General features: G+C 31.8%; 2 protein-coding genes across 5 annotated transcripts; both read right to left on the bottom strand.

Moving 5' to 3' along the window:
- Positions 1-4,088: 4,088 nt before the first annotated feature.
- LOC108450093 (GATA transcription factor 8-like) lies at positions 4,089-6,974 on the bottom strand. Of its 2 annotated transcripts, XM_017747552.2 has the most exons (5): positions 6,809-6,974; positions 6,328-6,408; positions 5,930-6,187; positions 5,330-5,434; positions 4,089-5,228 (listed from the first exon to the last, which is right to left on the bottom strand). In XM_017747552.2, exons 3-5 carry the CDS (start codon positions 6,152-6,154, stop codon positions 4,539-4,541), a joined length of 1,020 nt encoding a protein of 339 aa, XP_017603041.1. In that variant the 5' UTR covers positions 6,155-6,187; positions 6,328-6,408; positions 6,809-6,974; the 3' UTR covers positions 4,089-4,538. The 2 variants fall into 2 exon arrangements, with proteins under 2 accessions (XP_017603041.1, XP_052884985.1); XM_053029025.1 differs by lacking the exon at positions 6,328-6,408 and having other exon boundaries at positions 6,809-6,941.
- Positions 6,975-11,174: 4,200 nt separating this feature from the next.
- Positions 11,175-18,210, bottom strand: LOC108450351 (protein ENHANCED DISEASE RESISTANCE 2-like). Of its 3 annotated transcripts, XM_053028919.1 has the most exons (21): positions 17,807-17,938; positions 17,408-17,568; positions 17,130-17,204; positions 16,942-17,061; positions 16,794-16,858; positions 16,371-16,501; positions 16,244-16,290; positions 16,056-16,156; positions 15,852-15,947; positions 15,716-15,780; positions 15,514-15,633; positions 15,044-15,190; positions 14,635-14,951; positions 14,235-14,298; positions 13,896-14,071; positions 13,172-13,273; positions 12,775-12,825; positions 12,544-12,687; positions 12,317-12,412; positions 11,801-11,902; positions 11,175-11,582 (listed from the first exon to the last, which is right to left on the bottom strand). In XM_053028919.1, the coding sequence occupies exons 5-21, from the start codon at positions 16,811-16,813 to the stop codon at positions 11,490-11,492; spliced, it is 1,872 nt and encodes a 623-aa protein (XP_052884879.1). In that variant the 5' UTR covers positions 16,814-16,858; positions 16,942-17,061; positions 17,130-17,204; positions 17,408-17,568; positions 17,807-17,938; the 3' UTR covers positions 11,175-11,489. The 3 variants fall into 3 exon arrangements, with proteins under 3 accessions (XP_052884879.1, XP_052884877.1, XP_052884878.1); XM_053028917.1 differs by lacking the exon at positions 17,408-17,568 and having other exon boundaries at positions 17,807-18,210; XM_053028918.1 differs by lacking the exon at positions 17,408-17,568 and having other exon boundaries at positions 15,562-15,633; positions 17,807-18,209.
- Positions 18,211-22,764: the final 4,554 nt, after the last annotated feature.

Here is a 22,764-nt window from a genome sequence, read left to right as displayed (position 1 = left end):
TTGTGCATCTTAATTTTAACAGTACCAATACCAATTACCTTACTAGATGAATCGTTTTTCATGCGCACAATTCCACCTTCAACCGAACTATACGTGGAAAACTATTTTCTATTGGGACACATGTGGAAAGAACATCCTGAATCTAGGATCCACTCGGACGTGAGCTTGGAGTTATCGCTTGTTGACACTAACAAGAAATCATCACCATTTTCATCAGCCAAATTATCACCAGCTACATCTTTCTTGTTACTCTCAGCAACTCTTTTATTTCGCAGTTTATAACAATCTGCTTTGACGTGACCTAACTTTTTATAATAGCAACACATTTTGTCTCGTTCCTTTGATGCTACCAAAACGGATGCTTGCCTATCTGTCTTGCTATCCAAATGAAGCTCATTGTCGAGTTTATCTCTACTCAACAAATGACCCTTCACATCTTCAAACGAGATTTTGTCTCTGCCATAAATTAGGGTCTCCTTGAAAGACTTGTATGAAGGAGGTAAAGAGCACAATAATAGCATAGCTTGATCTTCATCATCAATATGAACCTCAACGTTCTTTAAATCATTTAAAAGAGTAATGAATTGACTGATGTGATCTCAAAGAAGCTGACATTCGTTCATGCGAAACGTAAATAGACGTTGTTTTAATACTAAACGGTTAGCCAGAGACTTAGTAACATAAAGAGTTTCTAACCTTTTCCACAAGGCAAATAAGGTCTTCTCCATCAATACCTCATGCAATACGGTATTCGCGAGGCATAACTGGATTGTAGACAAAGCCTTTTCATCAAGCTCTTCCCATTCTGTTTTATTTAGATTCTTAGGCTTTTTCCCGGTAACAATCTTTTTCAAACCAGATTGTACTAGAATTGCCATCATCCGAACTTGCCACAGATTGAAATTTGTCTCACCATCGAACTTCTCAATTTCAAACCTTGTTGCTGTCATATCTGAATGGGCTGATCTATGAAATTGAACTAGCTCTGATACCACTTGTTAGGATCAACCCGATTAAGCAACGAATAAGAAAAATAGCAGAATAAATTGAGAAATTGAGCACACAATTTTAACATGAAAAAATCCCTCCAAAGAGGATAAAAAACCACGGGCAAAGATAATTTTACTATAATGGCAAAAAAATAAAGAGTACAAAAGATGGAGATAAAAACTAAACCCTGAAAACCCGAAAACAAAGAACCCACAAAATGTAAACATAAAATTCTCTAAATGTGTTATGAGTTCTAATCTCTAATGGGTGTCTTTTTCTAAGGTTGTAAAAGAGCCTATTTATAGGCTAAATTCATAGGTCAAATAATAATAAAATAATCTAAACTAATCAATGTTTGATTAAAACAAGTAAACAGAGTTTAACTGAAAGATTATTTTTTAAATTTGACTCAAAATAGGAGTTATATTTAACATCGCGTTTGTTGTTTGGGTTTTGCCTTATTATTGTAATTCACCAAAAAAAAATATATTCTTAATTTGATGTATTTAGGTGTTTAATTTTATTTCACTCACAATTAATCTAATTTTTTATTTTAATATTATACCTATTCCATGTATTATTAGTAATTAATTTCATTATTTATTGTATCCTATTTTTAAGGGAAGGAATTTACTTATTAAAAATGCAAAACAATTAAAAACATCTTTAATTTCTACGTTTGATTGTTGATCGCAGTGGCTAGTTTGGTTGATTGATTCTATTAACTGTTTAGGTAAAACTTAACGATAGCGTAAAGTTGATATATGTAAAATAACAAATAAGGGCATGACACATTTTATTGATAAGTATTTATTTGTTTATACTACTTTAATTTTTATTAGGTGAAATTATTGAAATAAAACACTATTATCAAGGAATTAACATTCATTATAGAAATTAATTAATGAATATTTTTAAAATTGAAATATACAGATTTTTAAGTTTTTTATTTGCAAATTTTAACCTTGTGGAAATTGATAAATATTAATAATGTGTCAATATAATTATAAATATATTCTTAGTGATAATTATGACATGTTCTTAGTATGTAAATTAGTGATAATTATGTCACACTCTGAATAAAATTTTTAAGTAGCATATTTCAATTAATATAAAATTGCATAAGAAATTATTTTACAAAAATAAATTGAAAATAAACACTAGTCCACACCAGTCAATGTTTGATCAATGGTGGGTCAAGATCAAAGGTGTTTTTAATTTAAATTTATTTTTATTTTAAATAAACTTAATTATCAGGTGAGATATTCTTATTTATGCCAAATGACAATTAACTTCGTTACCACCATTACAAAAAAAAAGGACTAAATCGAGTAATGAATAATAATTTATATATCAATTTGGGACAAAAAAATATTTAGGTACAAAAGTGAGCATGAAGCCTATAATAAATAATAAATGGTATTCTCATTTGCTTAAAAGTTTCTCCAAATTTATATATATTATAAATTATAGATATTTTAAGTTTAAATTATCTTTTATAGATTTTATACAAAATAACAATAAAAAATACTCACAGTAATATTTGTTATTTTTAAAAAAAAATTAATTAAAATGATATCTTGTTAATTCATTGCACTAACTTAACAGATATTTAACAATAGTATAGATATATGTATCTAAACTTATCTAAAAATAAAAGTAATTTATTTAATTTAATTGAAATTGCTATTTAATAATAATGTATTAAACATTTTAGATTATAAAAATATATTAACTTAAATTTATTGTTGTATTTCAAGTTTATATATTAACTTACAAAGAATTTTGGAATGGAGTACAATAATTAGATATAGATGGAAAGTGATAATAAACTTGAAAAAGCCTAAATTGTGAAGATGAAGCCCATTTAGAGCTTATTTAGTTCATTAGGATTTTCTTAATTGTTATTTTGACCTTTTTTGGTGTTGGGCTCAGTTAATAATGGTTTAGCTTTCTTTTGAAAATTAAGTAAGTGTTAATAATGCATCAATTCGACCCATTACTCCTATCCATTAAGCAATGGCCGAATTTTAGATGTCTTTCTATAAGTTTTTTATGTGCTTTCGAGTCTTAGGAGATGAAGACTGCTTTGATATATGCCATCTTTTAATCATCAAAGTTGAATTTGTTCAGGACTCCTGACTGCCTACTATAGATTTGTAGATTTTTTTTATGGTGATATTTAAGGTGAAATTTTATTATAATGAGATGCTATAAGATCCATTTTAAATTAATAGTTGTGGTTAAAAGACAAAATGAGAAAACTATGGTTGTTTGATTAAGCTAGATCAAAAATTAAAAAATTATGCTGGTGATCTAAAACTTGTAATTAAAGTTAAAGAGTCTACTATTTGCAAATTTACCAAACAAGTTCTCCAAAATGTAATTAAATTAAAAAACCAACGGTTCTGTGTACTTTTAAAATTGGATTTATTACTAAACTTTTATTTGAGTCCGGACCAAATTCGGTGTCTACAATGGGTTTTGATGGCTGTAAGTGCCAAGGATACCGCAGAAACCAGTAGCGGTGGAAGGGGTACTGCCTGGACTCCTGGTGCAAATTGAATGTGGTCGAGGCTGTGACTTTGGCAGGACCTCGAGCTGCGGCAGGAGGCTTGCTAAGAAATGATTGTAGAGCTTGGTTAGTTGGTTATAGCAGGTTCATTGTTACCTGTAGTGTTCTTGAAGCAAAGCTTGGGGCCAATGCGGATGGCCTCCGAATTCTTTGGGCTAGGGGCTATCGAAGGGTGGTCGTTGAATGTGATAATTTAGAGGTAGTGAACCGTCTCCATGGCCAAATTGGTGAGGAAGTCGAAGCCAACCTGTTCAGGGTAATTGCTGAGTTATGTAATCGGAATTGGGATGTTCGAGTGACTCATACCTACAAGAGAGCAACTCGCGGTGGCAGATATTAGGACGAAGTTTCGAGGCCTAATAAAATTTTCTGAGGAAGATAGTGCTAATTTTTCACGTTAATATGCTTCTAACTCAGTAGTCTTGGTCTGTCTTGTACTGGCTTTAGTCTCCTTTTCATATATCAGCATTGAAGTGGAAATTTTGAATGGTGGAACATGTAGAATTGAAGTAAAAATTGGAAATTTTCAATTGAAAATAACTTCTCAATTTTCCTTACTCGTCTCATAATTTTGATTTCCACTAAAATTTAACTGCAAAAATTAATAATTCCCGTGAAAAAGAAAAACATAAACTCCAATAACTAATGGCATCCGAAGGACCTGACCATTGCCAAAACCTACAACTTTGCTAACTCTTAAGCTTCCGTTTTCTCTACCCTTTTTCCCCCAATTTTTCTCATAACAATCTCTCTCTATTATTTAAACATATTGGTCATCTATTGCTCTATTCCCCCCATTTCAACCCTGTACAAGAAAAAGAACAAAGAACGAAGAGATAATAAAATAACAAAGCTATACTACTCGGACTCGGGTGTAAATCAGATAAAAGTATGTATCCGACATACTTCCTTCGATTTTTCCAGCACTTTCCATACTCATGATTGGTTGTGTGTCGTATACAGTGTAAGACACTCATATATAATCCAATGCTGGGTTGCTTTTATTTGGAATCAACTCTGGTAAATTGTTGGCAACCATTGTTGTGGTGGGCGCTAGTGCACAACTTTTGGTTCTCATCTCCAGCACTTTCTTGTGAGAATTTGAGTGTACTGACGGAACAAATGTCGGACTTGCAGCAGGCCGGTACTCGGGGAAGAGCCTGCCAGACTTGTATCGGACACCACAGGCATTGCAAAGGGTTTTCGGACCCATTGGCCCTGCCCTCCATTGAGGTGTCTTAGTTATCTCACAGTGCATACATTTCCTAACAGCTTGTCCAGTTGGATTTTGACTATTATCAGCAATGGCTGCTGCAGCTGAAACCGATAACTTGATCTTCTTCTTCTTATGTTCTGGATTGACTTGTTTCGGTAATTTGATCAGAAGCCGGGACTCAGCATAGTTCTCAGAATCCGACAGCACCTTCGGGACAGCAAACGGCTGGGGAATGTCGTTCTCATTGACAGATGAAGCTGGGGAGGTCATCTGAACTCCTGGAAGATGATTGAAAGTGGCCAGACGAGGACGTTTGCTTCGTGGACGTCCGCGTTTCCCGGGGGCAGATGTTTCAGGACTGTGCGGCAATGGTTTCACTCCTGAACTTGAGCTGCTACTTTCAAGAACCGAAACCGGACTGCAAGTCTGGAATTGATTATTGGATCCCTGAAATTTTTGATCCAAAACAACATAAATATATGAACATTTGAAAATTGATATGCTTCCTATGAACATAACATGAACAGAAACATGGACCGTTGTTCTACCTCACTGATTGAAGAGGAATCTTCTTTCTTTTTTGTCAAGCTTGCTCCACACTGAGTATCTTCAACAAATTTTGACATCCATTCCAATTGAACAATATCTTCATACTGCAATAACAAAATTACCGAAAATAATTATACGAACCCATTGAATTAAATTTTTGAGTTCTTTTAATTTTATAACTATGTTATGTGGTAATAATTAAAATAATAATTTTTTCAAAAATAGTTTCACCAAATAATTTCACCTAAGCATAGTAAAAGGAAGCACATGGCGAATCACGTGACTTCCATAATTGAAGCAATAATTACTAGTCTAAATAATGCGAAAGTCTCGAGTCTTGGGTGGACTCCACATTTCCACCCGACAATCAATATTAATAAATAAATAACCATTTTAAATTTATATAAATTCCCAAAAAATCAACTTTAATAAGCAAAAATAAGATAAAATATAATTCATTTGTTATTATAAATTAACCAAATATTAATTTAATTGATAAATAATTACAAATTAATCGAATATGAATATAACATAAAAAATAAAAATAAAAAAGCTTTTTATTATTTGATGAATAAAAACAGTAGTTACAGTACACTAACCGGAACAAAGAGTTCAGTGGAAAGCTCGGAAGCACTGTTGTTGAGAAAAACCGAGTCAGAAAAAGGTAATGACTCGGGCTGAGTTGTCCAAATACTAGGAAACGCGGCGGCGTTGATGACGGCGGTGGAGTCGTAGGCTTCGACATCTCCGTTAGGGAAGTCGATGAGGTCATCGAAGAAGCTGCCGCAATCTATCTCATCAATGAAATCCGTTGATCCAATCATGTTTACTATATGGCACTAACAATTGAAACAAATCTGCAAACAACCAATAAAAAAAACCTGAAATTAATTCATTTTTTTAATTTTAATGTCTTAGTTAAAAGTAGTCATTACTAAATTATTGCTTTTTCGAAATTTGAGGGATAAAAGAAATTCAGAGTGATTTTGAAGCAAACCTTTGTTACTAATCAGTGAGCAAAACTTTCTGGAATTAAGAGACAATTTCCAGGAAAATGAAGTGAATTTTCTCGAGAAACCTGAAAGAAAGTTGGCAAAATTGAACTCGTCAGTATATAAATTGCTTTGAGGGTTGAAATTCAGTGAAATTCATTCATTGAATCAAATAGCAGCAGAAAGCTTCAAAATGTTTACAGTGTTTAATAAAAACCGAAACCAATAACAAAATCATACTACTTTTACTAATTCGGTTCAAATTCAATTCAATTCCTTGTCATTTCCTCCACTTTCTCAGCTACCAAACGGGAAAAGTTCACTGAGAATTCCAACAAAACTATCTTCCCACCATAGAAAAAAACCCAATTTTCAAAAACATCCAAAAAATTCTGAAAATCTGAGCCACCAAACAAGTTCGAAAACCCAATCCTTGGAAATTAAAATTCAAACTGAACATCAAATACATGAACATTGAAACAATACCTTGATTAAGAAGGAAGGGAAGGGAAATAGGAGGACAGTTTTGAAAGAGGGAGAGAAAAGAAAGAAAGGCTTAAATAAAAGGAGAGATTTGAAGAAGGGGGTATTAATAATGATAATAATAATTGTTATCACTTCAATTCATTGCTAGCTGTCCTTTACTTTCCCCTTATTGTCTTGATGTTGAAGTCTTGTGTCTCCCCCTTATTGCCCCCCATGTCCCCCTTTTCACTATTTTTTTGCTTCATATTTTTTCTTTTTAATTATTTTAATTTTTCAAGGTTTTATTTAGCCATTTGAAATGAAAGGAGTGGTGTTGGAGTCATGCACTCATGTTAGGTTGGAAAGTTTTCACCCAATGCTCATTCCATATTCATTATTTTTTAAAAATAAATTCAGTCATTTTTTTATTATGATTATTATTAACATAGCATTCTCATGAAACCTATGATAACTTATAAGCATACCATTTCTTCCTTTAAAGACAAGAAGAGAAAGGTGTTTTGTTTTGTCTATATTTTTTCAACAAATATATTATAATTATTAAAATGTGTTGGGGACATTTATTTATATATCTCTTTAATTCTTCGATAAAAATATATTTTTAAGACAAAAAGAAGCATCCATTGAAATTAAGTTTTGGGTTGAAGTTGTTAACTCACTAGTTGTTCACATTTCAATCTTAATCACCAATTAGATATTTTAATATTTTAAACATACTGTTTAAAAAAAATCATTGAATTAATTCATAGCTTACACTCTATTGAGTTTGACTAATTATGTGTAAAAACAAATAATTTGGTACTAGTTGATGCTCACATGATGTGCTATTGTTAGACAGTCGTATGGCAACAAATTTTCGATTTCTTTATAAATATTCATATATATATTTCTTTAAAAGATAGTCAATTTATTATGTAATATATGAATATGTCTTTTTCAATTAGCAATTAGTTGTCACACACACATGGAGTTGATGAAGGGAAAGTCAGGGTAACCTTCCTATATTTCCATGACTAACATGTACTTTGCAATTTTGTTTACCAATGAACATGGCATGGGCAAAATGGTCAATTGAGTCAACTTCCACATAGGGGCCTAATAGCTGAGCAGATTACGGTACTGTACTTATATATTTAATAATTGGAATAATATAAATTTTAGCCCCTAAATTTGGTAATTAGTTTCACTTTGATACTTATATTTTTTTATCTATTTTGGTACTTGAATTTGATAATTAAATTCATTTTACTCCCTAAACTTGAAAATTTTAAAAATTTAATAATGTGACACATCATCACTTGAAAATTAAAAATTTATATAAATTTTGAAGTGATGACATGGTACAATCTTAGAGTGTCACATATAATGTTCTAATAACCCGACCAGTTGTTGAATTGATTAGACCACTAATTCACAGTTCAATTAGTTTGATCAATCCAATTGCTAAACCAACAATCATTCAATAATTAATTAAAAATTCATAAAAAATTTTAAAATAAAAATTTTATTAAACTAGTTCAACTTGCTTAACTATTGATTTTTGTCCCAATTTTTTTATTGGTTTCGAACAATTTCTTAACCCCTTTGCTTGGACAAGTAAACTGGTCAATTTTTGGTACAAGCGGTTCAATCAACCAATCCAGTCATATTCTAAAAACATTAGTTATATCATCAAATTTTGACGGAATCCAAGTTCAATGACCAAAATGGATCTCGTTGCCAAATTTAGGTATCAAAATGAACAAAAAAAAATGCAAATACCAAAGTGGACATAGTTACCAAGCTCAAAGGCCAAAAATTATATTATATATCCATGTTTGCTTTTTAATGTTACGTTATAATCATATTTAATATATCATATATTCTATATAAATTCTAATATATTTAATTATAAATGAACATAATTTGAAAAGGAAAATTATGTCGATTGAGTCTTAACTCAGTTGGTATCGATATTATTGCTAATGTAAAATGACGTGGGTCTGAGTGCGTTGAAGCACATCATCCTCTTATTTAAATGTTAGAGAAAGACTATGGGTAGTTCTAAATATTGTATTGAATAATAAAACTTAAAAATCGTATGTTACACTCATATGAAGGAAATAAATAAATAAAAGAAAAACTATAAATCAACATAAATAAATTTCTCTTATGTGTATTACTCTTATCTCAAATTTTAATTATTTTTATGTTTAACAATAAGTTATTTTCAACCCTAAAAAAAAAAGAACAATTAAGTTATTTTCAAGTGTATCATATGATCATGTGCATCGTGCGTGCAAACAAGAGACCATGTTGAATACGGGGGACCCATTTCACGCGTACACGTTGCTTTGCCACCGTGGCAAAGGCAGAGATTCAGCGTGTCGCCAGTGGAGCCCACAACAGCGAACCAAAGCTCGCTCATCTCCAGCTAAGTTCAGTGAAGTAAAGAAGTAAGAAGATTCCGGTGAGAACTAAAAGTGTAGAAAGCACGTGATGTGGGGTAGGATGGCACGTGATTTTGCTTGGGGATCCGAACCCTAGATTACTTTTTATCCACCTGGAATAATAATTTTCTGCCACGCTGCCATTGCTGAATTTATTTAGACGAGAGTACCCTCAAAGATTTGTTTTTATTACTTTTCTGGGATCATTTTGATGTTCCTTAGATCATGTGTTGGGTGGGGCCACTTTGGAGCATCAGCCGTACACAGACAAAAATGTGATCTCAGAGACTTCGGTGGGGCCAAGTTTAGAGATGGGCATATAAACCCCATTTTTGCACAGTAAATATTTAATATATTTTACTCTTACCTTGTTCTTGTTATTTCATCTAACAAATAGAAAAATCAACATGTCACAGAGATACATTTATTATGATGCACTTCATATTTAAATTTTCAATACATTGGTATTATATTAATATATACTTATTAAATGAATAAAAGAAATACAAAATAATTATAGATATACATACAGAAATTAAGAGATTTAGTCACAATTTCTTTTTAAATGTTTTGACTTAAACCTAACACATGGTGGTATAGTGAGTGGGTTAGTAACAACTAAAAATGTCAACAAAAATGCAATTGGGTTAAATTTTCTAATCCCAATCTTTGTCTATCATGCATAAGAGAGGTTATATATCTTTTATATATGATACACTTGCATTAAAAAACTGTAAAGTTATTATTTAAACTTGTTTATTAAATAGAAGCATAAATTAGTATAATTATTACTTTACATCTATTTTGAATTTTTGCCTATCTGTGTGTTGTATCGTGCAATGACGAATTGCCAATGTACTATCGTTAGAAGCACATACACACGCTAATATTTTTAATATATGCTTATATGCTTTATATGCAATTCGATATGGTAAAAGACATTTCTCTAAGAGTTGAAGAACTTGGATGACCAACATAGCATTGATTTGTTGGGGAGGAATGAACACAATTGGCCTAATGTTCATCGATAGTAGATCGACCATTGGGCTAGTTATATTGAGCATATTGCTTGAAAGTGCATTGGTCCTAGATGATGATTTTGTGCTATCAGCGCATTACTATGAGTAGAATAGAATCTACGGTCACCTATCTTTGTAATAATGTTGAAGATCGTTGTTGAGCGCAAATTGCAAAGACGTCCCAATACAGTGGGTTGCAGATGAGGTGCAGGCATGATGGATACTGTAGTCAAAGTACATCACCCTACGGAAATGAAAGCATCCCACGTGGACCCCATTTCCATTCTGCCAATTAACTCTTTCAAAATCCCACCAGAATATCGTACACCACAAAACATCTAAATGAGACCCCACCCCTCCCCACAATCATCCAATTACCGGCAATAAATCTGGCGTGTCGGTGCCGACAATTGGAGCACCGACAGAGGGACTGGGTGTAGCAGGTGATAGGGATTGGGTACTCGGTTGCTTAACCGGGTAAGGAAAGTCTAAAAAAAAGAAAAAATCATAAATTGACCCGGTAATTCATGCACGAGATTGAGGCGGGGATTTTTAAGGTGTCGGTGCGGGGATTATCATTCTTTCTCTCTCTCTCTCCCTCCCTCTCGTGAAAACGCCGTATTCGTAACGGTTTTTCCGTTTATTCTTGGGTTTTCTACCGTTGACATTTATGATCTTTTCTAAATATTTACTTTATTTCAAATTTTATTTTTATTATCTCATTAATTATAGTATTGATTTATTAAAATAATTTTTATATTTTTACATCTGAATAATTTCTTTTTCTTTTTTTAAATTTCCTAATTTTTAAAAAAAAGGCTTTTACAATTAAAAAACTGGCATATATGACTAATTATATTATATTCAATCAATATTGGTAAAATTGAAACAACAAAAAAGGAGAAAATTCAAACACAATTATATTCAATCATACACTAGAAGCTCATCATTATGGAAATGAACACTTTACGTCTAACATTAATTCCACCAAAGAATCAAAACCAAGTCTACTCATTTTCTTTTTTTCAATTTTCAACTTGATTGAACCAATGGTAAAGAAATATTGAAATTCCCTTTACATCATTTGATTATTTTGAGCCTTTCCCTTTTATATGTATTAGTAATGGGTAGTAAAATGGATTATTAAAACCGGTTCGACCTTAATTCCAACCAATTTCACTAAAAACATTTCAAAATTTATGAAATTCGAACCAGACCATAAACCCTTTTAGTCTATGGCAATGCTACCAATGCTTTGGATAGATCAACACGATTAAGTCTGCTTGTTCCAAGAAGGGTTTCAGGGAGCTCTTCCCGTGTATTACCCTGAAGAAGTAGATACCAAAAACAAATCAATAAAATGAAAAATAAGCCATAGTGTGATACTGGATAGAAAGGAACTTCTATAATAATAAAAATGCAAACCCTTGTTAGTAATGTTTAGGTCAAATTCCATAGTTAGTCCCTAAATTTATTTTCAATATCATGTTTTACTTAATTTTTTTTTCTATCCCTGTCCATGCATGTAGGAAGATATGTCTTACCTGTATAACAAATGCCAATTCAAGGACCATACTGCTAAAATATCCAATAACAAGGTTACATACACTCCGTGCCACTGTTGAAGATGCAACATCAACATCAACCTGCACATTTTCAATGTATTTGATTGTTAACTACACGATTGACATATTCTATGTTATTTCGATTATTCATTTCTTTTTTTTAAAATTATATCTGACCAAACATTGGAATGGAGATATGATCCTCCAACGACCTTCCAAAGATACCTGTGTCCAATACTCTCACCCTAGACTGTAACGTAGGACATATCAGCATCAGTTTCTTGTAGAGCGTTGGTTTCGTACTCGGATTGGGAAGTGTCGAATATGAGTATGTAGATGATATAAGCATGCTCGAATTTTCTTTTTCAGTTTTTGATATATTAAATGATAATACCTCTATGCACATGTAGTCTGAATACGTGTTGAAGTCCAATGGCATTGAGTAAAAGCATTTGCAATAGCGTATTAACAAGCAAAAACAAGAAAACAATGTACCTCCATATAATTTTTCCCTCTGAAATATTGAGCTTCAAGAGTTTGACACAATAAGGAACCCCTCTTTCCAACACTTTGTTTCACTATCCATGATCCCTGAAGAGACAGATTGTGTGCGTCAAAACATAGATTATAAAACATGCTAAATCCAAAATCCCAAAGGATACTTCAAAGAAAAATTTAAAAAGAATTAAAGAATTGGAGTATTATATTAAAGCATGTCTCACCTCAGAAACGTGTGGTATGAGCTTAAATCTTGAATTCCTATAGGCATCATCTCCATTTACAAATTTATAAAGCGAAGGGTGATCTTCCAAAGGAGATTTCATCATGAAGTACATTGCCAGTGTATACCTCGGCGTTCCAGGAATCTGATTCATATTTGTGGGAGAATATTATGTGATTGATTGTTAATGAAACAGTGAAGGCAGATCAGTTTATATAACAATCACACATACCTGGAAATTAACAATAAAGAAGAATTCTGGTCCACCTTGTGCTGCATGGTTCTGCAATGAATATACCACCAAAGTTAATTTTCTAGTCACATATCTATGCTAGCAAGCTACTTGAATTTGGTTCGAGAAAAAAGAAAGTCAAAATCAAGCTATTGAATGAACCGAATTTGAGTATTCTCATGCTTGACTTGGGCGGCTAGCGGCTTTTTTATTTCCAATTAGGACTTGAGCTTGAGCGTTAATAATTGAACTTAAATTCAACCTTTATCTCAAATAGAGCTCAAACTTTAAAAGTAAAACTCAATTGAACTCATGTCAAGCTCAAGCTTCTTACAAATTGAGCTTGGCTTGATTAGATTGCACCCCTACACTAAACACATATTGTTACAGCTCAAACCTGCACAATACCACCTAGTCGGCTGCCAAGATTGTCTTCTCGCTTTTCGGATATTAACCAGTCTGCCCCTACCATTTGCATCAAGGCTCCATTTGCCTTAATCTACAAGAAAGATTAGAAATTCAACACATAGATTGAAGTTAAAAGATTTTAAAGGAAAATTACCACATGCAGATTTGGAAAGGGAGTAATTATACCTTTAGAGTTCATTGTATATATTTAAAAAACTCCTACTATGTTACACAGATTCAGGTAAGTGTCAAATATGAGTACATGTCAGTACGAACATCCCCATATTCATGTCCAGATACGTGTAGGAGAGAGAAATGTCGGATATGGATTCTTTAGGGAAAATGAAGAACCCAAGTCCTAAAACATATATTCAGTTTCAGCATTAAGGATAAGCTCTTCTTTTTCAAGTAAAACTTTGGGGATTGGAAAGAGGAAGTTTTATGGATTAAGAAGCTGTTTGATGTCGATTCAAGCTCCTAACAAATAACTTCTCCTATGCTTCTTTGACTATTCATTTTTCTTGAAGTATTTGTGTTTGATGTCTGTGCTGACAAATTTTTGGATAGAGGTATGGTGATATGACCTTCCGAGAACGCTCAAAATACATGAAAAAACATAGAGAATAATTGAATATACTCGTATCTCACACTCACATTTGAGTCCAAGTCTACATTTTGAAAACAAAACAGAACTGAAGTGAGTGAATTAATACCTTTTGTTTGTCTTGTAGGTAATTTCGACCACGAATCAAGAACAAAGATGGATTGCCAGGTGACCAACTGCTAGGTAAAGTAGCGGTCAGATCCTTTCGGAGTGAATTTCCATAGCAGTAGAGCTTGGTGTCTTCTGTAGCCACCTCTTGTAAGTTCATGTAACCCTTCTTTTGAGCTGCAGCATGAATAAGATCAACACTTGATAATCAGAAAATAATTTCGAAACCGCAAAAAAAGGTGCATTTGATTCATCAATTTATCTCAAGCTATGTTGCTTCAACACTCAAAACCGAGTCCAAGTAACATAGATCTCAAGAGGCTAGCATGATTGCACTCACTTGCAAGGTCATGTAACTTTCGCACAAAACTGGCTGCTGACGTTAATTTTGGCTGATGCAAGTTCTGCAAAAGTTCAATGAAAATGAGAAAAACCAGAGAAATGAATTTCACTGAATGACTTTGAAAATCAGACCAAGAACAAAGGAGTCAAAAGCCGTTTAATCGGATCTGCTTGAAGCAGTTTGGCACGGAAAGAGTAGATTCTGAAAGAAAGTTTTATGTCAGAATTGTATTACTAGATTGGTCGACCAAGGGTGTCATTGTAGACACTCAAGGTGATAGAATTCCACTGATATTTACAGGGAAAATGCAGGAAAAACAGGCTCCCTATACTGTATCAACTTCTGGTTTGGAGTGCTGGTATATTACAAGGATATATAACAATGAAAAAGTGAGTACCAGGGGAGGCAGTTCGGAACTTGGTTCGCCAGGCCTCTCACTCTCCAAGTGATCGTAATCTGAAAATTCAGATTCTTCAGGTACATCAAAGAACTCATCCGGTTCTTCGTTTAGACCTGATAGACTTACATGCAACGATGCTGGTTGTTCAACCTCATTATTGATCAAATTATTGTCCTCAATACTTTTATCGCTCTCAGTGTCAGTCTTATCATCCGGTTTTTCGGTTTGAGGCAAGTGTATATGCCTTAGCCACTCCCTGGACAAGCATATGGAAGAAGAATTTCTTTGCTTGGCTTTGAACAGCTCCCTTAAGGCTGCAAATTGTAAGTGGAATAAAACATTTAACACACCTTTGACGAAATGAAACTACTGGAATTTTGACTGCTAATAGTGAGTAGTTTGAGACCTGCAACTCTCATGAGCATCAGAATTGTCAAGGATCTAGCAGCTGACAGCCGAGGATATGATTTCCACAACTTCCAATCGATAGCAAGCATGTGCTTCACAGTAGATTGCTGCCCCTGGTTCACAGGAGTGACAACATATCCCCCACCTATGCTTTTTCATAAAGGAAAAGAACATAAAAATGCAGAATGGTATCCAAAACCAGATAAAAACAGTTATGTTTCGGACCATGGAATCAAGAGGATTGAGAAAAAGAAGTATCTGTATGACATTATAAATGGTACAACATTTGTCAATCAATAGATTTGGCTTGTAAGTATATCATGCAGTTTTCATAGAAAAGAAAAAGAATAGGATTTATCCGTAAATCCGAAGCCTGGACAACAGATTAAGATTAAAGAAGTTGAATAAGTAAGGGCAGTGAGCAAAGATTGCCAAGGTTCAATCAGAAAACCAGATTTAAATGCATACCGCAGGAGAATGAACTTTTATATATTCGTATTCTAGAGCATGCATTACTTTTAAGGTGAGCACGAACATAGCCACTTTGGGGCGGACACTTCTTGTGAGCCACGGAATGGTACAGAATCACTGTGACAAGAACAGATAACAGAATGTTAAGTTTGAAAATAATATTTCCAGAAAATTTCATGAGCTTGCCTTAATTTAGTACCGTATGTGCCATCATCCTCTCGTCTCCAATAGCGTTGAAGTAATAAATCTCTCCGCTTCATTCCCCTGCAAGACCTTCTATGATCAATTTGAAACATAAAGTATGAATTTCATTCGGCAAAGGCATAGAACCGAACCAAGGTAGCCAATCACTATATAACTTCTTGTGAATGATATCAGTATGACCATCAAGGCACTCGACCAGACTGCCATGGTAGACACAATAGTCCCATCTGCAACACAAACAGTTATTTTAACATCGGGAAATCAGAAATGCCCATTTAGACAGGTGTTACATTTGAGGTAATTGAACTCGATGAGATACTATGCAGCAATCTTACTCTGATCTTGAGGGGCCAAGAGACATGAGTGCAAGAAAAATGGCCTCCGAGGTCCCATCCACCACACCAACCGCCATTATTGCCGGATCATCATCCCAAAGCTTAGAACAAGAAGTTTCTTCAGCCGAATAAACACTAAAAATGATTTGAGCACAACAATCATGAATGGTGTCGGAATAGAAACCTACCCCTCCAAGTGAACCCCGATCTTTTGCTTCTTTGAAAAGCCGCAACCCTGTATTAGCAATGCTATTGTGTCAATCATGCATACATTTCTTTGCTTTTTATAGCGTTTTTAGGAGCTTAAATTCTTACCATTTTGACAACCAAATATTTTCCAATGTGAGGGTGCAATTACATCAGACGTTGTTGCCTCTGCATGAACAGATGAACGAAATGGCCACTTGACAGAGTTCTTTCGTAGTTTCATCCATGTACTTTCCGATCTGTTGGTGTAGGAATTTAAACGATATATATACATAAGGCACATATAGGGAAACTGCATACTTCACAACTCACTAGTTCATTAAGGGTCATAACATATTTCGATATATAAAAACCAGAAGAATCCATTATCCGAAACAAGGTTACCACCCTACCGTTCCGGAAACCAATTCAAGAATATCAATAGACATAAATGCTAATTCCGTGCACATCGAAAGCATTCTCATCATTTTCTTTGTCCTAAAACTCAAAAGGTATTATTAACCGAATCAGGAGATCATAAACTATTATTACCTCAGAGATGGCCATGTCATTGTGGGAGAACCTACAAAATTCTTTGCTTGACATGGAGGAGGCTCCTGCAAATGAAATTATAAAACATAAGGCTTTTATCATATGAATAACTGTTAAAATCCCAGATCGTAAGTTAATAGCATTAAACCTCTAATGCCACATCCTTTAAGCAACGAATCCATGCTGCAGCTTCCTCTGAACTACTTGCTCCAAGCTTAATCTGATTGTTACCATCCAAAATGCTGTAAACGGTGAAAATGAAGAACACCTGCACATGGTAAACACTTCATAAGCTTTAACATTGACATCGAAGTACTAGCGACTTAATGATCACACCTTTTTGTTAATGCTCTCCTTTCCGTTGTCTATAACCCGAATACATGAATCTATTACTGCACTTCTAACAGGTTCCTGCAAAACAATTGTTTAACATACATTCAAAATTACAAAAATTACACTTCGTTTCGGATCATAATTTGATACTCAATTCAATGGGATTGAAATAGGTAGATTCCATGTGTTGCCGTTACAGTGGTCCAGGTCATCTATACAGGAAAGCTATTTATATGTTGATTATGGAAGAAAAATTAAGGGAATCAGGAGATTATACATACACTTAGTGTGCGTGCAAAATTCCTCAAAGCCTTCCGTTGAATTTCCAAAGATTAAAAACAAAAAAGCCTCTCAATTGGCTGAATCCTGTTATCTTTAATCTACTCTTAGTTCCCTATGCTTTATTGTTTCTATGCAGATGATTGCTTTTATGGATTGTTTCCTATAGTCATCAAAATCAAAGACCAATCACTCAAACAAAGTTGAAATCCAAAATGTTGTATAAAACAATCAAATTACTTTAGCTTCAGGTCATTTAAAAGAAAAAAAAACTACATAGTTTTCATTACAGTCTGCAAAATGGATTCTTTTCTAAATACATGAAAATCCAGAGTTCAACCCAGGAAAGATGAGAGATAAAACCGGGGGGGGGGGGGAGGGAAGTAATAATAAAAAGTTACCTGTTTTTCAGAAATGGGGTTTGCTTTAAAGCTCCTGAGAACATGGTTATGAAGAACGAAGTAACGTTTGCGTGAGAATTGTAAACCAAGAGGATTGGAACGTATTGTATATAACCAACCTTCCATTTTTGCTTCATTTTGAGAGAGACCCATTACTTTAAATCACTCAGTAACCAGAAAAGTTTTCCTCTTTCTTCTTTACTATAACTTTCTTCTTACCAAGTCTACCAATCTTCTTTTTTTTCAAACCAAGTAGTTTCTTCATCCCCAACTTTAATGAATAACATTTATTGCATGACTGTGATATTTCTTTATTGTTTTTTAAAATTTTTGGATTTTCAATTAAGATTTTGAGGAAAAAAAAAAGGGTGTTTTACTAAATTTACAGTGTAAGGGAAAATCAATGTGCTTTTAAATTTACAGTGATTTTCTTTTCTAGTATTTGTTTTTCTTTTGAGTTTTTGTGTTCAAGCTATGTTAACTGCAGTTTGTAGACAGAACATGTATTCATGGTCTCTACGTGTTAATTTACTAAATTACCCTTTATTTTTTTTAAAACAATTGATTGAATTTTGAAGAAAAAATTGGTTAACCGGGCTTTTTAAAACATAATTATTAATTAATAAAAATATTTTAATTTAATAAATTGAAAATATGATCTAGCAAAAAAATTGAGAGTAGTGAAAATTTATTATAATTAATTTTGTTAAATGTAATATTTTAATAAATTATAAATAATAATTTAACAAGTATTATTAAGTTAAGCAAACTCTGACTTAATGGCAACTAGCAAGCAGAGGAAGTAAGTTGGAATTCTTTATTCAAATTTCACTTAAATTATTCTAAAAATAATATTCAAATTAAACATGAATATATAAATTAGATAAAAAAAACATAGAGCAAGAAATGCAATATTGTAGAAGGATAATATAGTAAATTCAAGAAGGAAATTTCCGAAATTTTCTTTCCATTTCCAAAATGCTTGGACTAACCGGCAAAGGGGACATTAGGGTGGTTCAAGAATTAATTATAATTAGAATGGAGAATTGGGTGAAAATGATTTCTAATTTGCAAAAATTTATCATTTTTATAATAATATAAATAGTTCTGTTAATAGATATTTTGTTCTAGTCAAATATTGAATATTTTATTTTTAAAATATATTAAAAGTCCTAACATGATTGTTAAATGCTTTATTGAATATAAAATAACATAATAAATAATAATATTATTACTTTCGCTTTGAATATTTGATTTAATGATTTTTCGATTTATCTCTTTTATAGTAATTAATTTTTGATATCACATACGTTACGTATAACTGTAGCAGGGGAGTCATAAGAATTGAAAATGAGGAGTGGATTATAGGATATAATAGATACTTGAACAATTGTTCGATCTTTGATGTTGAATTGTGAGGTATTTTTTACGGATGACCATCATTCAAGATATGCGTTATGCGGCGTGAAGTTTTAAACATATAACTTGGAGACAGTCAATGTCATTCAGGATTCTTCATTGACTAATTTGAACATTGCCCTTGTTAGACATATTCATCTTCTTCTTAAAAATACTGGACCTTAGACCATACAACACTCTCCAAGAGACTTTAATAAAGTTGCTCACTACCTAACCAAAATGGCATTTGATACAAGCTTTGAACGAAAGTTATTTGCGAATATCCCAAAAGAAGTGGTTGCACTTTCTTCTACTAATCAACCCAGTAACAACTTTACCCAAAGAGTCATTATATAATTAGCTTATTATGTTTATTTTCTTTTAAAAAATGTATTTATATTTATATTTATATTTTTATTTTTTATAAAATAATTAATATATAATATTCAAAAAATAAGACTTTTAATTATAAATAAGTAATTGTACTATATTAAAAATATATATATTCAATTTTATTTTTTTGAAATTTGCAGATTTATTCTTTTAATTCTTCAACTTTATTTTTTTATGTGAATAAATAATGATGTTATTAATATATTAAATAAAAGTGTTATTTTCAGTTATAAAATAAATGTTTCATATGTACCTATCTTATAGTAACAACTCATTGTACACTATACCAACAATAATTTATAAAACTATAATAATAAACAATAATTTATTGTTGTAAATTGGAGATTTATAAAATTATAATAATTATTAGAAAAATAGAAAAAGTAAAATTAGAAATTAAAATAATTTTAGTATAATATGTATAATAAATTAAATAAATTTGTGACAAAAATATAATAATTGGTACATAATTATAGCACTAATTAAATAATAATTCATTTAAAATAATATCTATCATTAATAATTAATATATTCATTTAGTAGTTCAACCAATAAAATTCTATCCAAAAAAAGTTAATAGGTGTTGAATTCACCAAAAAAATTCTACACCGAAATTTAAATTAAGTAATTAGAGAAATAAGTACAACCTCAATTCGATAATTAATTATTGTCAAACGAATAACTTTATCCACTCTCACAATTTAATTAATTGATGGCGTTGCAAAAAAATCAGAAAGACGAAATTAAAAGACGATGTTATCTTTTTCATAATACGGAGAAAAAACAAATATCCTGAAAAAAATCAAATATTATAATGAAAAAAGACAGTATAATTCAATCATCAAATTTTTGTTGATTTTAAGTTGGAATGGAATTTGGCAATTCATAAATAAAGAAATAACAATGAAATTTATAAATTAAAAACTGGAAAAAGAAAAAATATTAAAAGAATTTGATGGAGCACGTCTGCTCCACTAGTAGTCTAATTAGAAGCAATTTACCATTAAAAGAAGAAAGACTCAACCGCTCTTCAAAAACATATTCAATATACAATATAATTCTACTTTATATAATTAATTTAAAGTAACATAATTCAAAATAATAATTAATTAACATAATTAATTCAAATATTAATTAAGTGATAATTAAGATATTTAAATTTTATTTAAATAATAACTCTATTTTATATTAATAAAATTAGCACAATTTTTTAACTAATCATTGTAAATTATAATTATATTTGTCTCAACTTATAACTTTATTTTAAAAATTAGCACAGTTTTTAATTAATAATTGTAATTTAAAATTTAATTATTTTTAAATGTGTAATTATCAGAATTTCTATTTTATTTCTATTTTTTAACTAAAATTTTAAATTAAATATTATAGTTATTTTTAAATGTGAATTTACTAATATGATGGAAAATAAAAGATATTCTCGTCAGTTCAAAAGTTTTTCCAAACTCGTACTTTTATATATAATATAGATGTTTTATGTTTGAAATTTTAAGGTTGAATTTTTAATTAATGGAGATAAAATTACTAAAATTTTATCACTCTTATTTTCAGTGAAAAATATATCCTTAAATAAAATTAGGATATTTAAAAAATTATTAAGTTTCAAACTAGGTGAATAGTTTTTCTTTTAGCTTGAAATAATATTTAGAAAGGGTGAGTATGAAAATTATGAGTGGGTGTTGTTTATAATTAATTATTTAGGTTAAATTAGTCTTTGTATTTAGTAAAACTTTTAGATTTAATATTTATACTTTAATTTAGTTATTTTTAGTCATTATACTTTTTAGATTATAAATTTCCAATCATCACCAAATGATAATTGTTAAACTAATTAAGTTAAGCTTTGTTGTTTCCAAAATCAAATGTGCCAAACATATTATCATATGTATAATGTTATGTCAATTTGTTATTTGCACATATTACTTGTAACATCCCAAATAATATAAGGTTAGATTTTTAGAAATTAAAAAGAACAAAATCCTAGCTTAGCAATTAGAAGCTTGGTAGAAAGTGTAAAGCACCAAGGATTGAGCCTCATAGATTGCATTTTAAACTCATGCCAATTCTCTAATAGTCCTTTCCTAATTCAATTAAAATTCCTATTTGTTATTTTAGCAAATAGAAACCCTACCTCTACTTTCACTTTTACATAATCTCAAGAAAACCCTTTGTTACAATCTTATTCTCAAATCTTGCTGTTGGAAAATTTTTTGAATTCTTGAATCTTTACAATTAAGCCCTAACTTCCATCTTCATCAAAATCATTGGATCTTACGTTGCTTACTTGTCAAATTCCTATCAAAATGAATAAGTATTTCTTTCCCTACCAATTACAACTTTTTAGTTTTAGGCAACAACGAGCTTTATTTTATTAATTAACTCGTTAACGAATATTTAATGTTTTTTGTTGAAAACCCCCCTCAAATCTTGAAAACCCATCAATAATCGTCATGTTTGATCAATTGAAAAACCCTTGTAGGTGGTTGGATCGAGCTTGAATGAAGGGTGGTTACTTGAATCCCAAGAAAGTAAGGTAGGTGACTTTTATGAAAAATCAGGTCAAAATTCGAAACTGCCCAGGTACGCACGGTTTACCACAAGGGCGTGTGGCCCACCCATGTGGGTTAAACAATCCCTCACATGGTTATGTCCCCTGTTTTCCCCTTATATTCGTGCTTCGCACACGGCCCTGTAGCTTCTGCACCCTTCCCCCTTTGAGCGCATGCAGGTTAGAACCCTGCATACGGCCGAGTGCATGACTGTGTGGAACCATCGTACAAGGCCTAGGGCCTCACACATTGCTTGGACACAAGGCCGTATGGCACTTGCCCCTGCACCCCTTCGTATCGCACACAGGCTGAACACACAACCATGTGGCCCCTAAAACTTAAAAATTTCAGTTTTGCCTTATCTTTACTTATTTAATGCATCTAGAGAACTAGATCATACAATGAGGTCCAAGATTAGAAATAGAACGACTAAACACATGGATGAATATTTGTTATGATTTACATAATTATGATTGCTAACATAAATCTGTGAGTGATATCATGTTTGCTAATAGAATATGATGGCTTAAGAATGATTGTTAAAGATGTGAATGATTATATGTACATACTAAATGATATACGTGCCATGTAAATGTTTTG

This window comes from Gossypium arboreum, chromosome 5, assembly GCF_025698485.1.
Source record: "Gossypium arboreum isolate Shixiya-1 chromosome 5, ASM2569848v2, whole genome shotgun sequence".
In the NCBI taxonomy this organism is placed as follows: Eukaryota; Viridiplantae; Streptophyta; class Magnoliopsida; order Malvales; family Malvaceae; genus Gossypium; species Gossypium arboreum.
The sequence above is the reverse complement of the archived record's forward strand: the minus strand, read 5'-3'. Positions and strand labels throughout refer to the sequence as shown.